The following is a 19689-nucleotide window of genomic DNA, read 5'->3' as shown; positions in this document are numbered from 1 at the left end:
GCGAAATTTTCAATAATTTATTATGCATAGTGCAAAAACAACAGGTCAATAAAGTTAGTGTTTTAGTGGACCAACGCACTGACTCTCTAACGTTCACATTATCGACCGTTTGTTTTTGAACCGAACCATGGTCTCCGAATAACGGGCCGGAAATATAAATAATGCATACCTGGACCATCTGTCTTGTCTCCAACAATCACCATTACAATTCCAGCAAACAGAATTTTTTTTCTTCTATTTTTTAATTCAATTTAAACTTCTTTTTAATCAATTTATACTCTCTTAACCATCCACTATTTTTTGAACTAAAAACTGACTAACATTTATTCTTATTTTCTTGGTAAATATATTTAAAATTATCCATTATTTATGAGAATCACAAACATTTAATTCTACAACATTGGAAAAAGGAAAAACTATTAATACTTAAGGGTCATCTTGCAATAATTTAAAGGGTAATTTGGAAATTTAAAAGCGTTAAGGATCAAATTATAATATTACTAAATCATAGAGAAAATTACATTTTCAGTCCTGTAACTTACATTTTTTTTAATTTTAGTTCTGTTATGAGTTAATTTACGTTCTTAGCCCTGTAACTTGTAATATTTTTCAATTTCAATCCCTTTTCCTCCAAAATTAAAATTTTTCAACGAAAAATACCTAATTTGTGATTGGAATATAAAAAACATATGGGCCATAAAAAATCAAAATCTCCAAATTCAATTTACAACTCATCATTTTCTGTTGAAAATTTTTAATTTTAAAGGAAAAAAAATTGAAATTGAAAAATATTATAAGTTACAGGATTAAAAATGTAAATTAATTCATAACAGACTTAAAATTGAAAAAAAATATAAATTACAAGACTAAAGACTAAAGACTAAAAATGTAATTTTCTCTTAAATCCTAAATATAAAATTATAATGTTATTAGTTAATAAAGTATGGAAAAGACAAAAAAAAAATTTACATAAAGTTCTAAATTGTAATCATTAAGAGTGAAGTTATGAATTGCGGGCCAGATTGTTTTTTTCAACTAATGATTTATACAGTTAGGAAGGGTACAATGTAAATAAAATGCTGTAAAGGACTAAATTACAATACCTAAACAGCTTGCTGTTGCGGGTTTCTTTTTTTCCATGGCTTATTGAAGAATAAAAGAAATATCAGACTTTTAAAGTATACGAACATGTGAATAATCTATTTGAAAATTGAAACTAGTTAATATAGCTTTCTATAAAGTATTTTTCATCAATAAATAAAAAAGGAACCCTAAATGATAATATAGATTTTTTTAAATCTTGATCAACATATTTAAAAAAAATCGACTGAACTTTTGGACAAAGGAAAAAAACAGGTCTAAGTAATTGCCACATAATATGCAACCAATATTAAGCACTTACAACACTAGCAAATAACAAAGGCCAATGTCAGAGAAACAATGTCGGAAATATCAAAAGCCATACTCGAACTTTAGATAGTTCCTAATTTTAACATCAAAAGTACCGACTATAACATGCATAGATATCCCAATAATATATTTGACAATCTTTTGATTGGAAAGACAAGAAGAAATCATGCATTAATCATTTATCAATACATGGGTTTGCTGGGTCTCAAGTGTTCATGCAGTCGCTACAACGAAGGGAATTCTAGTAAACATGGTCATCCAACATGGAATTAGCTGATTAGAATAGATTGAGACATGTAAAGAGGCATTCAAAGGGAAAGAAGCCTAGCAGCAAAACTGAATCAAAGAGATTGCGACACGAAATACACAGGAAATATTTCATTTGTAACTGCTAGCTCCATCGGATTTGCTTTTACTTTCAATTATTACAAAACTAAACTTGTTGCTTCTATTTTTATTTATACAGGATAGCAAATTGGCATCAGGGATGATCCGATAGTTCTACCAGTTCAAATGAAAAGGTAAATTGGAGAAGACCTTTAAGTGAGGATAAAGCTATCATACCAAATATTTGACAGCTGGTAAGTAGCTAAACAAAGACATCTTTTGCTTCTTAGCTGGGACCATACCAGGGCCCCACACCGCCATTGATATGCCCATTCCCGTGGACTCCTACTCCATTAGGGATTATGGATGGAGGAATACCAATTGGCACTGGAGGAGCTGAAGAATACAAGCCATGCACTTGTGAAAGAGGATGACCAGCCGCCAAAGAATGGCCATTAGTTTTTATCTTTTGAATGGCACGGATCTGCCTAAGCCCATCTTCGTGAATGCGGGTAAGTGTCTCGAGTTCTTTCATCGACAAGGTTTCCACACCTACACCATAAAGTGGGGCATGGCGTGACATTTCTTCTTGTAGTGAAGCTTCGAGTGAATGTATACATTGCTGCCAAACAATTATATATGGGACTTAGAAAACAAACCTTGAGTTCAAGAAAATTTCAAATTATGTTAAAAACAATTTTAATTAAAAGAAATATACAAGTAAAGGGAGAACAGAAAGATAGAAGTTCCTTCTTGATTGCATAATTTTTTATGGACATTAACTCCAGCAAGACAATGCGAAGAAAATAAATGTGCAAGGAAAAAGCCATGTAGCCCTTTTACATGAACACTACCGGTTTCATTTTAAGATCAACAAGACAGAAATAATAATAGTAGAAAGAGAAAATACATCTATCGATAAATTTTTCCGCTGTTGAATTTCACTTTTCACATTCTAACTTATAGATATGTAAGTTTCATTTTAAGATCAACAAGAGAAGACTAATAATAGTAGAAAGAGAAAATACATCAATCCATACATTTTTCCGCTGTTGAATTTCACATTTCACATTCTAACTTATAGATAAGTAAGCTAGTTGCTTAACTGTTTTTGATGGCATAACAAGTTAATTCAATTCAGATATGGCTACAATCACAAGGACACCATCTATTATTTCTTCCTATTTTTTTCTTGAGGCATTACTTAAGACACTTTAAATTGAAAATTGTTGAGTTTCCTATCTGATAGGTTTAACATCCAACAACTACTTCAGATATACATATAATGGCTAGTTGGCTACAAGTTTTTCCACTGGAGAAAGCCAGTGCCATTGCATATCATGAATTTCTTTTGCACATTATATGTATTTGTATAAGTTGGGAATGCAGGGAAAATATTAGATTGTACTAATTAATGAAACAATTATTACACAGGTATATATTGACTCATGATAAAACTCAATCTAGAAATACTAATTTGGAACTAACCTCACTAAACGGATACTAGAAATGCAACAATGATTTTTCATTCACGTTGAAGGAGCTGGTCTGGTTTTTCAAAGTGGAACTACTAGAAATGACTTGCTAGCAGGCTAATAAATCATTTTGGAATGGCATATGCATCACATATCCTAGGACCTAGATCAAGAAAAAACTTACAATTTACAGAAACTCACTTCTACATCTATATCATTAAACATTGATGGTCTTCTGACAGTCACTTCAAAGGGATGGTCAGTCCAAAGTGTCAAACAACAAAGTTTTATTTTAGAGAAACATTACCATTATGGGAATACATACAGTGGAAAAAAACAAGTAAATTCATTAAAATATAAGGGGGAAATGAATCCTAATTAGTGAGTATGAGAAAATTTGGATTCCCAAGGACCAAAGCTTGATTTACTCCCTCCAAGAAATTTACATGATCATTCTTTGGTATCATAAGCCGGCCTCATCCGGTAGGATAAGGTTTAGTTGTTGTTGTGTATTCTTTGGAATCAAAAAGGAGTTGTAAATACTTTTGTACAGAAGTTGCATACGTCACAAGTACTTGTTGAAGTACCTGAACGCATATTGTCTGTAAAATAGATTGTGCACTATACCAAGTATTTCTGGAGCTCTCAAAATAGTTTCCTTGAACGTGTCATACCTTAGTTATTTCCTCACAACTATCTAGGGATTCAAACCGTAGCTTTTCTTCTAAATCAATACGAAAATTATAAATTGTTATTTTATTAAATAATAAGATCTATAGTTAATCTTCCAAGCATAAAACAAGCTTGATTTCAATTTTTTTGTTTCATCTTATATTCTTCTCTTAACCATCTTTCCCTAAAGTTTACTGATAGGATTGATTAACTATTTAATATCTCTATACATAGAATGACATGGTGTGTCACCTTCACTCTTGAAAAACTTTTTCTATAAACACAATATGTTAAGTATATTAAATCTAAGAATTTTAAAGCAGAATAAAGCACTAAAAAACCATGAGTCTCAATTACTAGGATATATAAATCTGATTGATTCAACTTGTCTAACTATAGAATCTGTTCATTATCTTTAACCATATTACCATCGTAACATATTTCCTCTCATTTAATTGCTTGCCTATTAAACTTACAACTGGTTGCTTTAGCATTTTATTTTTTTGGTTCATAAATAGACATTCACATCCGCAACCACGCAAATTACAACAACCTCACTTTTGTCACTCTTGTTCTTTTCTGCTAACCATAATTATGCATGCTTGATAATTTGTGATAATAAAAGTTATAAATAGACTTCAATGAACCAATCATGTCAAGCTGTATTTATAATAAATGTTATCTTATAAATCAAAAGTCACTTCACGGGTATCTAGTAAACAAAGAAAATCAAATTATTAAGCCTACATAAATCCAACAATATCAGAATATATATAGATCTTAGAGGAGGGCAGGTCATTAACTATACTGCAGCATGGACCAAAATCCTTAAAACTTGTAAAGAAATTAAAACAAAGAAACAAACCTGGCACGCTTGCAGCTTTGCTTCCATTCCATCAATATATGCTTCACATCGTGCAACTTGTTCTTCTTTCTCCCTTTTCTCTTCCTCAGTTTGCCCAACAGTTTCTGTTAATCTCCGCACTTCATCTTCAAGTGATTGCCTGATTTCCTCCCTAATCCCTGCCTCTGTAGCATTACGCTTTAATTCTTCATCAATTTTTTTACGTGCAGCTTCTGCACTTTTTAATCTTTCAGCAAGAGCATTCTTCTCCTTGACTACTTTCTGCATCAATCATTACATCGAGTTATTTTTTTATAACTAGTACCACTGCCTTGCTTTGGATCTACAAAATACTACAGGCAATATAAGAAATTTAAATCTTATGACAAGGAAATGCAGGGATTTGAGCACAATTAAAATTTTGTAATAAGCAAAATATAGTAAAAACATGTTTGCGTTAATTGATTTGAATATTATTGTGTTAAATACTTTGGACAAACACGTCTTGATGATGCTTTAGTAAATATAATATGAAAAGTATCTAGTAGCTTATGCAAAGAAAGTAGATCAAATTAACAATTGAGACAATATAGTATAAATTTTTTAAAATAAGATGATGCTTATATTTTTCAAGTGATCTTACAAAATCCCAATTATTTTCTATATGGATCTTATCCTATCATTAATTTATGTAACATTATATCATTAGTAACATATTAGATCTTTTAAATAACTTTAGCTAGAGTTTTCCTTTGATTTGGAGTATTCAATTTATAATCCATTGCTCATCTTTGAACATGTATATAGCAACCATTTTTTTTTTCATTATTTTAGCTTATTTTACCATATAATAGAGTTACATCTAATTGTTTTTCAATAGCAGCGGGTAACTAACCGTGCACATTCATTTTAACATTATCACCCTTATTATACTAAATTTTGACGTTTTTTTTCTCTAACTATCTAATATTCTAACCAGTAGAGCATAGTTGTCTATATCAGTCTTATAGGTTTTTTAATTATAAGGGGCACATAATGGTCACCAAAATAAAATCCAAAAATCTATGTTTCACCACTGTATCCTCTCAATAATAGCTTCATTGATATCCCCTTATTAAATAATAGATCTGAGATGAAACTATTTAAAACTCAAGTAAACAGAGACTTCCTATCCATCCATATTAACAATTCTCTCACACTTCTTTTATTGTTGAAAATTGAAACTAAATTTCTTCATTCTACTTAAAATTTTTAATCAAAATTTCTTTAACAATTGAAGTTTCCAGTTTATTTTATTTATACTTTCATCTAATAGCACAAGATCACATGTGAATAACATACACCAAGATGACATTCAGTTTTTCATTTTCTGTTTATAGAGTGAACATTTTATGTAAACATGAAGTAATATAAAAAATCATTTTTTTTGCAGCACAGTAGCATTAAAATCAATAATTACATAATCCATATGTCCTTTATCATTGATATAATTTCTAGTTTTTTTTCTAAAATGTGCCACGACACCTAAGAGTATCATAAAATTCTAAGTTAACAAATAGTTAGCTGCAAATTCTTCTTTCATTTCTCAATACTTATCCCCCACTATATCAAAACAACAATCAAGCTTCATCCCACTAGATAGGGTCAGCTATATTTCATTTCTCAATACTTATCCCCCACTATACCAAAACAACAATCAAGCTTCATCCCACTAGATGGGGTCGGCTATAGGGATCCTTTTACGCTATTGAGCTCTATCTCCTATTAAATCATCATCTATACTTAAATAAATTTTTTATATTGTTTTATTGTTGCTAACCAAGTCTTTTTTAGTCTACCTCTTCCTTGTTTGATATGCGTGTTTGTCATAGTTTCACATCACCTAAATGAAGCATTTATTGGTCGTCTAAGTACATGCCCGTACCATCTTAAACGCCTCTTGGAGTTTTCCCTCAATAGATGAAACTCCGACTTTCTCTCAAATGCTCTCATTTCTTATTCTGTCTATTCTTGTATGTCCACACACCCACCTTAACATTCTCAACTCTGCAACTCTCATCTTCTGTTCTATGCTCGAGTCATAACCCAATATTCAACTTCATATAATATAACAAGTCTAATTAAGGTTTTGTATAACTTTCTTTTAAAATTTAGAGGTACTTTACCATATCCCCCACTGTATTATTCAATAAATAATACCTATATTTGATATTCTTATCACAAAACCAAATTGAAACACTAAGACTTAAGCCTATACTATGTTCCATAACTGAAAGTCTGGTCTTATTAGGTAAATAGTGCAACTCTGATTTGTGTAACAACACATTAGCATCTGTAACCATCTACACAAAGACAACTCCATGTCTCTATCGGTTGATCAAATGCTTTATTTATGCAAAGAAAGATGTGCTGAAGCCTGTCATCTGGAGAGTAATCTCAATGGTTCATCATTGAAGCAATAGAACTTCAACTAATAACACTTGATGAATACTCCTCGTACTCGACAAAGTATAGTTTTACCAATGCTAAAAACTTTAATAGTAATGTCTGCAAAAATAATGAAAGAAGAACAAACTTCTGTCACGGTGGGTTTGATGTCGCAAAATGTTGTTCGTAAAGGAGAGTAAAAATTCAATAATTCATAAAATTAGCAAAGCACTCTAAATATCTGAAAGATGAGCCAAAAGCAACTGCCAAGTAAAAATATTGAAAAATGAAAGTTTTATCTTTCTGAACCAAACATTCAGTACCTTTAACTCATCACGCTTCCTGGCTTTTAGTTGTGACAGTTGTGCCTCGGCATCATGAAGGTGTTCCTGAAGAACTCTCCTGTCAGCAGAGAGCTTTGCAATTTCCTCATCTTTCTCCGATCGAAGCCATTCCAATTGATTCTCAACTTCCAATAACTGCTCATTTAGTTCCTTTCTTTCATGGGCAAATTGCTCTAATTCAGCTTTCAACTCAGCCTGTCATTGAAGAAAATAACCAACAAATTAATCAGAGGGCAAATAAATGGGTCTACAACTGAATGTAGGCCAGTAAGTAAAAAAGAACAGACCTTAAGACGATTGTTGGTTGCCTCTGATTCATTTAGCTTTTGTGACAAAAAAGCTTTTTCATTAGTAAAGTTAACAATTTCATCTTGCTTTTCCTCCCGAAGATGAATATTTTCATCCTCAACAGCACATATCTGATGCCAAAGGTTGGCACGGTCAACTTGGGCAGCTTCAGCAACCTCACGTAACATGTTTAAAACTGGTCTAGCTATTCCATCTTCCTCCCTGACAAGAAATATCAAGACATCCATATCTATATCAACTGTGTGGCAATTATTGGGCATATTTGTCGCACGTTCTACAAGCCCCTTCAACATCCTAAATCGGTAATGCTCGTCAGCATAAATCTTAAACATTATCGCATAAAGCATCCTCACAAAGTCCTGGACTCTTGTATCAGTGGAAAGAGATAATACTTCGCCGAGAGAAAGAACTGATGTGAAGTCATCTTCTTGGACAGGCAATGAATTAAAGTCTGCATCTACTAAGTCTTGCCTGTTCTGTGAATCATCCACAACAGACCTAGATTTGGCATTCAATCTCTGCGAATGACGCCTTTCTAAGACCAGAGCAACTGATTGCAACCCCATGGCTCCTCGAGTTAAAGCTCTTTCAAAAACCTGCGAAGCTTCAACAAACAATCTAGGTATGGATAACATCTCTACCAAAATGTAAACATCGGTGTGATGATGACATCCATGAACAACCTGATCATTCCTCACATGCCCATCAGGCGAAAGGCTATTTTCCACAGAGGAATAAGAACTATAAGATGTGGTGCAATTATCATCAAACTCACTATCAGAGTCAATGCCACTTAAAATGGCTTCAGCTAAGTCAATATGACTATGCACAGTTTGTGCCAGAAAATCCAGCACACATTGTGGAACTTCAGTACCAAGGCTTTTAAGTCTTAAACGGAATGTTTCGACCTACATGGAAAAAAGAAAATCAAAATGGGTCTATCATTTGTATTTAATGTTATAGAGCATGCGGAGATTAACCAAACTATGTAAGAAACAAAATGCATACGGCTCGAGGAAGACGTTGACATTGCAATGCAGCTTTAAAAATAAAACCCATTGCTGCTACAAGAGGCTCATCATTGGAGTCAGTCAACAGCTCAAAAACCTGATATAGGATATGCTCCACCAACTCATTTTCAAACTCCAACTGAAATAGAGCACGAAAAACCTAAAAAGAAGATGAAATATTAGAGGAAAAATAGAAAAAGAAAAGACCACATGTGTGTAAAGTAAAATTTTCTCTCCAAAAAACTAGCTAGAAGTCCATAGATTATGAGAGAGAATAAGAATATAATTAGCATGAACATGACCATGAAGAAATGAACAATACCAGTAACCATAGCGAGTCATCAGCATCTGGCTTCCGAAGATGGTCTAGAAGTGCACAAGCAGCTATAGAATGTTCAGAAGGATCAACCAGCTTGGGCACAAGAGCAATTAAATCAGGTTGAAGATGCTTTGGAGCTTTATCAAGCACAAGAATAATCTTCTGGACTGTTTGAGGATGCCTTCGTGGTTCAGGACAACCTTGAGGCACAGCACTGTCAAGGGTGTTCAGTGAATTAACAATCAATTCCAAAAGCTCCTCGGATTGCTCTGGCCATTTTGTCTAAAAAGAATTTAACAGTATAGTACATTAATAAAGAATATAAACCTGAGTGCTTTTAGAGCTTACAGATGTGATTAAGATACTACCTTAGGAACTTCAATAAATACATCATCTGCTGGTTGATCGCCAGCAGAAGGCTCAGGGGGAGAGATGGATTGGTCCTGGTTACTTTTGTGTCTCTCATATGTTTTCAATAATGAGCTTTGTACTCCATAAGTGGTTTTGATTTCTTCAACCTCATGTCCCAATCTCTCATAAAAGTCACATGTTGCATATTCTGTTGACAATTCATTATCACCGCTGGGTTCTGGTGGACTGCTTGCTTCATTAGAACTAGGAGAATTTTTTGAGCTTGCTTCAGAAGAATCATACCCAGTTCTCACTTCTGATGGTTGACAACACTCCACCATAATATCTAGGAGTAAGTCAATGATAGCTTGTTGCAAAACTTTAACACCCATCAACAAATTAATCAAGCTTGGAGAATTGGCATCACCCTTTGAAGCATCCTTATTACTGCAGCCACCTGAAGATATTTTGGTAGGAAGAAGTAAGCGCTTGACTTTAGCAGGGTTATCAAGATAAACACGCAGACCAGACAGAAATCCAGCGATTGCACCAGCATCCATGAGAAGCTTTTCCCTGAAAGTAACCTGGGGTTGGGAAGGGTTATCTCCGTATGTCAGATGGAAACCTGCTCGTGAAAGAAGATTTCTGAACACGTCTTCTTCATCTCCACTAATACATTCGCTATCTTCAGACTCAATAAGACCATCAGCGTCTGTTGATAATGCATCCTGCTCATCTTCTGAGGCCAAAACCTGACAAAAAGAAGTCAGAAGCCTGATGGAGCATATGCAAGTGCACAATCTAGATAAGCTCATGTACATGCTTTACTACAAAAATATTAGGTAAACAGAACAATGTCATATATCAACATCTGTAATTACAATTTGTCCATGCAACACGTGGTAGATGAATTTCAATAAGCATTATTGTTGTGAACTACTATGTCACTAGGTCTAGGTAGAAGTATTCAACAAGGGTGGACTCCTGCATGATCAAGTGTCGATACTTGTGAGATGGGTTTCCAAAGGGGATAGATGAATAGTCCGAATATCAGCAAAGTGTACATAAGTCTACAGTTAACCTAACATAAGACAGAGCAAAAAATATAAAAAAAATCTATGCAAATGCTAGAAATTCATTTTACATCTTACACAGTTTCCAATCATAAACAGATCACATAGGAAAGCAAAATCCAAACACAGATAATATTCTGACAAAACATGGTGATTTTAGCAAAAAATATGGTTAAGAATGTTAGCAGAAAGTACAAACAAGTACAAATAATTAATGTGATTAGCATTAAATTGACATATATCCATCATATTAAGCACATCGCTGACATTAATATTTACTAAAAGCTTTAATGGCTATCATCAATTGCCTAAGAATATGAAAATGATCATTTTCACATTTTGTAAACCTATTTCAAAACTCACCCAGCCACAGTAGTTCCTTGTAAAAGTTGGACTTCCGAATATGCAACAAAAGAAAACTTTAAGATAGTAAATTTTGCAGTTTTACTGGTAGATTTTGTTTCTGATTTGATGACAAGGGCATTTGCTATTTCTAATTCAACTTGATCTCACTAGATAGCCATTTAGAAAACCCAGTCCATTAGGAAGTTTGAGACATTAACAGATTGTTGCTTGCACAAAGTATAGCAAACATAGAAAGAGGTAGTGTGCTCCACTTTAATGTCAGAAAGACACATAATCATGGTAGATGAACAAGTCCTATCACAGTTGAAGTGCATTCCCGAATTCAGTCTTACCTCGAGATCAGAAAACTCAAACCAGGGGCAGCAATCAGTGATCTCACAAATGAATACAACAGTGTCACGAACAAGAAATCCTGCATCTGATTCCAGCAAATCTGAAACCTTCATAAACTGCAGGACAGAATTGTTCCAAGTTTTGGTGCAGATCGAAGACTCCTTCCACACAGTCTTTGCAGGATTTTTCTGGTTAACAATAGCCATTCTGTACTGAACCCAAAAATTTTTGTCAGGGTCAGTTCCAGATGACTGATCACTCTCCAAGTATATACAAATAGTGTCAAAGGATTCATAGACACCTGCAATGTGATCAAAGGGGCAAAAAATGCAACATGACTCAGTAAAATGAAACCAAGTGCGCCTATTGAGAAACCTAGATTCACAATGTACCTATTCGGAGCTCACAACCCCCAGCTTGAAAAAATTTGCTAAAAATCTTGCGTGTTTCCATGATCTCCTTAAACGACAAAAAACTTTCCACCCTCCATGTGAATGATCCTCTCTTGCATATAGCATCAACTTGAGATGTTGCAAACACATTCTGTGAATCAGAGTCTGATACACCAAATTCTTGTATTATAGAAGTTTCCTTCAATATAAGAACCTCAGCAGAGAAAACAACAGTGTCCTGAAGAAGAAACCCAGAATCCTGATCAAAGAGACTAGTTAAAGTCACAAACTCACGCCAACCCCAGTCTTTTGCAGCCTTTGAGTAGCGATTCTGTGACTCCTTCGTGACAGATTTTTCCTCCATTTTCTGATTGACAACTGACAGCCGGTGACTCACAAAGCAGCTCCAATCACTTGTAGTGCTGCGGGAATCTGTGACCTCCAGAAATACAGAGAGGTGGCATGGTGGTTGAGACTGCCCTGATGCCCATTGTGGATGTAAAGAAAACAAAGGTGAACATGATCAGCAAGTGCACTTTCCACCATTGTATATGCATCAATTAAATAGAAATGATCCAAATTGGCATATGCCAGAAACTAATAAGCGTCTAAAAAGACCTAGATGGTGTCAGCATTACGTTGCATTACATATTAATAGAAACTGACAGACAAGTAACTTATTACTACCAGAAGGGTAACTAGCGAAGAATAACAATATTTAGCAGCAAAATGAGACCATTACCAGAAGGACAATAATACACAAATTGCACCCACAACATAGAGAGGCCAAACTATCACAGAACAAAATGATAGTTATTTGGGAGAAAGAAGTAAATATGCTGCACAACCAGGAAAAAAAGCCTCACTTCTGAATAAGAGGATACCAAATTGGACCTCAGTATCATAAAAATGAGAAGCTGATAGAACTCCACAAGGGAAAAGAGCATTATAGAAAGAGCTTACCCCTAGGATAAATAATCAGACGGCAGTCCCTATTGCCAACCTGAAACTTCCTACTCTTAATGCAGAGCCCCGTGATCTTGCGCTTCTTAAGCAGGTCTTTGAGCCTTGTGAAGTTTTCAATCCTCCATGTGAATTTGCCGAAATGCCCATCCAACTTCTTTGCCACCCCCCTACCCCCACTGATGCCTACTAGAGACCCAGAGTTCTTTGTGAAGCTGCTCGATTCCCTAATGACATGAAAAGATGTGCTGAACACAGCAGTGTCATCGACAATGAATCCAGCATCTGCACTGACGAAGTCCTCCATACGCATGTAGTCGTTCCACCCCAAGCTGGTGTTGTCACCGGCTTTATTGTCCGCAGCAAAGCGTCCATAGGAGTCACGGTGCACATGGTTCAACCCAGGCCGCTGGTTCAGGGCCGACATTCGAAAGAGACACCAGCAGCTACGATCAGGAGCAGGAGCAGCAGGAGTGACCACGTTATTGGCAGTCTTCTCTGTATCCTTGCTCTCGAGGCACATAGAGAGGTGGTCGACCCCCGCGACGGAGCTCTGGTACACACTGATCCTGAGGTTGCAATCGCCGGCCGGGAACACGGGGCTCATGATTTTCTGCGTCTTAATCATATCGAGGAAGAGGCTAAAGTTATGGACCTTCCAGGAGAACTTTCCGCCAAGAACGTCAGCCGGGGTGGGCTGCGGCTCATGGTCACGGCTGAAGGCGACGGTCTCGTGTAGTAGCAGTATGTCGGCGGTGACGACGAGGGAATCCGATGACGGAAGGAGAAACCCGGATCTCAGATCGAGGACGCCGGAGCAAGGAGCGAAGTCGCACCAGCCGTGCGACTTCTTCTTGGAGGAGAACCGATGCCAGGAGTCGCGCGCGACGGATTTGGAGTCATCGAGGTGGTTGCACACCGCGAGGCGGTAGCTGGCGAAGCAGTCCCACTTATTCCCGGAGGAGGAGGAGCCGCCGCCGCGGGGGTCGACAATCTGGAGGTAGAGAGAGAGGTAGCCGGGGAGCGCCTGCGAGTCGCCGCGCGGGTAGACGAGGAGGCGGCAGTCGTAGTCGCCCACCTCGAAGTAACGGCTCCAGAGAGCGCGCGCCTTGGCTCGGGGGAAGTGCGGGATTGTCCAACGGCAGACGGCGGAGTGGTCGCCGCGCCGCTCCACTGCGACGGCATCGCCGCCGCTGGCGTCTCGAGAGCTGGGGACTGGGGCATCCGCCGGTGCCGCCGAGGTCGATGCGGCGGCGGGCCGCCAGGGCTCCAGGCAGGGGCCCGATGTCGAGGCCGAAGATAAGCCCGAGGAGGAGGAGATGGAGTCGTGGAGATCGGCAGCAGGAATCATGGAGGTGGAAGAGATAGAAGGATCGATCGATCGATCGATCGTTCGCTAGGGATCGGATGCGATGGAAGTGTTCGGTTTATTGCGGCAACGGCAGGGGTTGGGAGATTTGGGGCGAGGGCCGAAGAGGAGAAGGGTGGGGTGGGGGGACTATAGCAGGGGTTGTGTTGTCTGCGTGCGCGGAGGCTATTTGGCTCGGAATATGGTCATAATAAATTTATATCGTATGTCAATTTATAGCAGTCCTGAATTTCTTTAATAAATTTTAAATTAATTTTTTTAATCTTTATATTTAAAAAAAAATGTCATTGCGTATTATTCCATCGGCTCTTAAAATAATACAAATAGATAAAGAATTTTGTGGAGAGTTTTGATAGATATTTCTTTTTGAAATAAATAAAATAAAAGTGTAAATTTTCACAACCAAATTTGAAATGATTGGCTGCAACAAATCGGAAATAATCGAACGGTGACAAAAGGCACTTGCTGCTAATTAACAGTCAACGGTAAACAATCTAATTTACTTTTCTTTAGTCGATAAAGGTGATAGTCAAGTGTCCTGTTATTGGCAGGTGAACAAAATCAACCAAGATTAACACATATAGAGATGCCTTGTATCACCAAATCTTGATTAAATTGAAATAATTATTGAACTAATTGGAAATTTATTTTTTAAAAAATATTTTGATTTGTTGGATTCGATTTTAATTTTAAAATTTGAATTCAATTAAACCAATCAAATTTAATTTATATCATTCGACTGCTTTGTTATAAGTTATTGATAATTATATATCTATTTTTAGTTGTTATCGTATATTCAATTTAAGCTAACAAGTTCGATTAATGATTGTACTTGAACTAGACAACGATCATGCAATTTGATTGATTGATTGATAAATTAAATTAACTCAAGTGTCTAATAGCAGTTGACTCATGACATTATCAATCGACTACTAAAAAAGCTCAATTAATTTAGGGACTGTCTTGGGCTATAGCTCAACCTTATGGCTGAAAATTTATGGAACTGGAGGGGGAGAACAAGAGCTTGCCGCAATATCTACTCCAAGGATGCGAAGAAAGAGCAACGATGAAAGGTACGAAATTAAGATATTGTTTAAGACTATTGATTAGGATGGAATGATATATAGGTCTTGAGAAGATTTACGGTCCTACAAAGAGATATATTACTCTGGAAATCATGTATTTAGTTGGAGATTATAATCTAATTTTTTAACTATGATCAAATCATGAATTTATTCTAAACCAAATGAATGTAAGTGTCACTATTAACGTCAATAAGCTAGTGTTGTGGAGTGCGCCATTTCATATTTGGAATTCATGAGTGTATTAGAGTCTCTTTGGGAGAAGTTTTTTCAAAAAAAAAAAAAAAGATTAATCTTGTTTTAACATTATCCGTTTTACTATCACTATTAAGTGAGTTTTTTTCGAGCAACCAAGAACGTAAAAATGACACTTCATAAGAAAATTGAGAATGATTTTCTTTAAAAAATATTGACATTTTAATTCTAGACTGTTCCCTATCCAATCTGATCATGTCCGAGTGCTGAGTCGATGAACGCTAGGGACGTGGCGCTCCCGATGATGACGTATAGACCTTCGATTGTTGTGAACCTCCGGCGATAATCTACAAGTACAAAACCGAGCCGGGAAGGGGTTCCCGGCGACGACCCTCCGACGCTCAAGTCAACTCCGGCGGGAAGAGATTGAGGCAGAATGACGAGAATGAAAACTGTAGCTACAGTGATCAAGAATGCATACCACCGTCGAAGCTTGAGCGTCCTTATATAGGGCTCCCGGGAGGATGCGTGCACGCATCCCAAAACGTGCACGCTCCTCAAAAGCATACCTGGAATGACTTTGTCAAAAAAGTGTGTCTGGCGCCAGGCCGCAATCGTCCGAGCATATCTTTGACATGACAGTGGAAACTTCCACCGTACGATTCTCTGTCCGGTCCAGTCGCCAACCATGCTGTCTGTCGGCGACACACGTCTCGAGAATGATATCCTTAGCTGCTCCCTTTGTCCTCTTATGCGCCTTGTTCGTTTCGGGCCGAGCGGAAGAGCCGCTCAGCCCCGTAGGGCTCGGCCCTGAAGGCATGCCGGACCGAGCGAGAATGCTTCCTTGGTTGAGTTGTAGTTCAGCCGAGCAGACAGGACGCTCGGTTCGGTAATTTCTCTGTACTTGTCAGCTTGTGAGCGTCGGAAGCCCGACTCGTGGTTGAGCTGTCTTCGCACCAGCCCTGGCGCGATCTTGGCCGAGCGGCCATAAGACATCTCCAGGTCGGACGGTCATGAGACCTCTCCGATTTGCCGAACCCGTAGGTTGACCCCACTGACCTTAACCTCCACGTGTCGTTGATCCTTGCCCATGCGGGTCCCCCTATGCTTACCGCCAGATCACGTGCCTCCCCCTCAAGTCTAGTCGAAGGAGCCCTCAAGTTCGACTGACTGGACCATTAGCCTGGTGATCTGACAGCCGCTCTGCCGAAAATGCTTAACCGCTCGGTAACCCTGGAGGGGAATCCTGCCGCTCGGCAGCACATTCCCTGGAACTTTGAGAGTTTTGGTTTGCCACCATCCGCCTCACCGATCAAACGGCGGTCAATGCTAACGTCTTTAGGATTTCCTCGGAATTCACGTAAATCCTCACCATTGAGGGCGAGCATGCGGCCACGCCTCAGTAATGGAGCCCATTAAATGTGCCCCTATGAGCGAGCGACGCGTGGCGCTGATGCCGACACCACGCGATCAGGTTGTCAGGGTTGATGCGACCCTTGCCCTTTTGAATTCCACGGCCGGATCCGATCCTCGAGCCCTGTGACCTGAATCCAACGGCTCGGAGTAATCGAGCCCAACCTTATAATGCTCTTATCGCCTTCCTTCGTCGCTGCTTGCGTTCGTGTTTTTGGGCTCCTGCTCACGTTTGGTGCTCCAACGGCTTCGTTCTTCAGCATTGCGGCGACTCCTCGTCTCCTTCTTCGATCACCTTCTTCTCTGTAAGACTTCTTTGCCCTTCGCCTTTTCGTTCTTTTGCATTTTTCTTCGTACTCTCGCAGTGTTTGCCCCCTTTTGGCACTGTTCCAGTCATCTTTCCCGTCGACCCTGCTGTCTCTCCTTTGCTTCGCCCCTTGTCTCGGTAATGGCCAGTTCCTCTCGCCAGTCTGACCCCACCCCGACCTCTGGTATGCTACCATGGAGAGCCAGTTTAATGAAGGGGACGCGCTGAGCCTCGTCCGAACCTTCGAACTTCCTTCTAACCATGAACTAATATTAGCTACCTCATTTGATCGGCCACATTACCCGCCGACCGGCACCATTTGTTTTTTCCGGGACCAATTTGTAGCCGGTCTATGCTTTCCCCTACATCCGTTCCCCCGTGAAGTGTGCAATTACTTCCGCCTCCCGCTCGGCCAGCTCATCCCAAATTCCTTCAGACTGTTGTGCGGAGTGGTTGTCCTATTTAGGCTACACGGCATCCCCTTAGTTCCCAAGATCTTCCATTATTTTTACTACCCCAAACAGTCCGAGTGGGGCACCTTCCTCTTCCAGTCGTGGATCGGCCTTGTTTTCTTCGACAAAATGTCGACCTTGAACAAACACTAGAAAGAGTACTTCTTTTACTTGTGTCTTCCCGAGCTGCCATCTTTCTGAACCAAGTGGCAGACCGCCGTACCGCTTCCACCAGATCTCGAAAAATATAGGAGCCAGCCGGACTACCTTCACGCAGCCAACATGCTGGCCGGCCAAAAGTTCAACATCCACAAGCTGCTTTGTGAAGGCGTGTTGTACGTGTTCGGGCTGAGTCTGATCCGCTCAAAGCTTCCGAGCAGCATGGGTAAGAGCATTTTTTATCCTTCTTCCCTTTTAATCTAACTGATTTGTTTTCATTTTCTGCAGCTGACATCATGATGCGCGCTCGTGCTACCGAGCGGATGAGGTTGAGGGCGGCCGAGATCGAAGCGGCGGCTGCTAAGGAGATGGCCGACCTTGGCATTGCGCCGGTCGGCTCCCATGAAAGTGAGAGCGGCGAAGCACCTTCTGCTGCTGGCGGATCGACCGCTCGGATTTCTACCACCGAAGCTGTGGGCGATGCTACTTCGTCCGCTGGACCTCCTTCTGTTCAAGCCGATGATGCAGAGCACTTAGCCGAGGATGCTCCTTTGATAACACGTAAATGGCGCCAGACGGAGATACCCCCCCCCCCCCCCCGGTCAGCCACATCCGCGGAACAGGTATCTAATCGAGCCGGTGTTCCTTCCGCAGGGGTTGACCTGGCTCCGACCTTGGTCGAAGCAATTTCCTCGAATCGGACTCTTTCACAGCTCGATCTACCAGCATATTCGATTGACGCGCAACTGGTTAGCTCTCTGCCCCTGGCCCGTCGACGTATTCGCCGCTCTGGTATTACCTCTGCTTCGCTCGGCCAGTCCTCCGGTCCTTCGGGTTCAACTCAGTCTGCTCCGAGCGGCCGCTGAGTGATCAAGGTCGTTCTACACCTACCAACAGAAGAGTTCCTCCAGGCAGCGGACCGACCTACAGTCCCTGAACATCATATCACCATTCAGGGGCCGCTCGCCAAAATATGGGAGGATGCGAGGGCCCGTGTTGCCCTAATGACTCCAAGTTAGCTCGCCGATAGCCATCTGCAGCAGGCTACTGGCGTATGCCTTCCCAACCTCCTTTTACATTGTTATTTTGCTTGACTCCTAAATGTCATTTTTTTCTAAGTGCAGAACTGGGTGGAGAGCATCGCAGTCAGCAACCGTTTGACGATGCTAGAGGAAGAGCTGAAGAAGCTTAAGATCTCCGGGGGAGGCATGACCCAGGGGCCTTCTCCTACTGAGCTGAAGGCCGAGTTGGCTAAAAAAAAGAGGCTCCTGGAAGATGAGCGGCATAAATCCTCCGAGCTGGGAACCGCGGCGGCTCGACTTGAAGCCATGGTCAAGACACATGACCAGGAGATCAGCCCGACGACTTCGAGGAAGGACAAGGTCATTGCTGATCTAGACGCAAAAAACATTGAGGCCCGGGCGCTGGAGCAACACGTTTAGGAATTAGCTGACCTGCTGTCCGCCGAACGGAAAGGGCGATCAGTGGAGAAGACTGAACTCCAAGGAGAACTGAAGAATCTCCTAGATGCCCTTGAAGCTTCTCGAGCCGCCCTCAAGGAGTACCAAGACGGCGAATCGGGCCGCTTTGCTGTGATGAGGCAGGCTTATATCCGCTCGGATGACTTTGCCCAGAAGGTATGTGACCGGCTCATTATCGCCTTCGAGGAAGCCATTAATTCGACAACTGCTTATCTGAAAGACAAGGGTCAACTTCCTGAAGCGACGTCTATCCCTCCCAAGGACCTAGCCAGGCTACTCAATGTCATCCCTGAGTCGATTTTTGATTACTTGGAGTGAGGAGTGCTTCTAAATTTTTGAAGTTTTATCTGTACACTCGCCGATCGGCGAGTTAGTGTTACCCAGCTTTTGTCTGTGTACCCGTTATTCATCGAATTAATATAACCATTCAATTTTGTTATTTACTTTTTAAGACACATTCTTCTCGAGCGACACTTCATGGTTTTTTAGGCGGGGTATTTACAGTTGTCGCGTCGACTCTAGAGTTTAACGTCACCGCTCGACGGTCTTCGGGCCAGGGGGGTTTATAGTCGCCGGTCCGACTCTGGGATTTAACATCGTCGCTCGACGATCTTCG

The 19689-nt window shown here is 39.7% G+C and overlaps 1 protein-coding gene across 1 annotated transcript; it reads right to left on the bottom strand.

The window, feature by feature from the left end:
- Positions 1–1773: 1773 nt before the first annotated feature.
- Positions 1774–14132, bottom strand: LOC121984151. Its single transcript, XM_042536962.1, has 10 exons — positions 12616–14132; positions 11653–12132; positions 11260–11561; positions 9506–10240; positions 9141–9419; positions 8817–8978; positions 7787–8716; positions 7479–7694; positions 4750–5010; positions 1774–2359 (listed from the first exon to the last, which is right to left on the bottom strand). Exons 1-10 carry the CDS (start codon positions 13964–13966, stop codon positions 2024–2026), a joined length of 5052 nt encoding a protein of 1683 aa, XP_042392896.1. The 5' UTR covers positions 13967–14132; the 3' UTR covers positions 1774–2023.
- Positions 14133–19689: the final 5557 nt, after the last annotated feature.

The sequence above is a fragment of the Zingiber officinale genome, chromosome 1B (assembly GCF_018446385.1).
Source record: "Zingiber officinale cultivar Zhangliang chromosome 1B, Zo_v1.1, whole genome shotgun sequence".
Classification (NCBI taxonomy): domain Eukaryota; kingdom Viridiplantae; phylum Streptophyta; class Magnoliopsida; order Zingiberales; family Zingiberaceae; genus Zingiber; species Zingiber officinale.
Note: the sequence above shows the minus strand (reverse complement) of the source record. Positions and strands in the feature narration are given on the sequence as shown.

Excerpts from the sequence above, each read along its gene's own strand:
- LOC121984151 (XM_042536962.1), bottom strand. The coding sequence starts at position 13,966 with ATGATTCCTGCTGCCGATCTCCACGACTCCATCTCCTCCTCCTCGGGC. Across the intron at positions 7,695-7,786 it reads CAACCAACAATCGTCTTAAG|GCTGAGTTGAAAGCTGAATT; the intron begins GTCTGTTCTTTT and ends CTTCAATGACAG. Across the intron at positions 2,360-4,749 it reads CAAAGCTGCAAGCGTGCCAG|CAATGTATACATTCACTCGA; the intron begins GTTTGTTTCTTT and ends ATTGTTTGGCAG.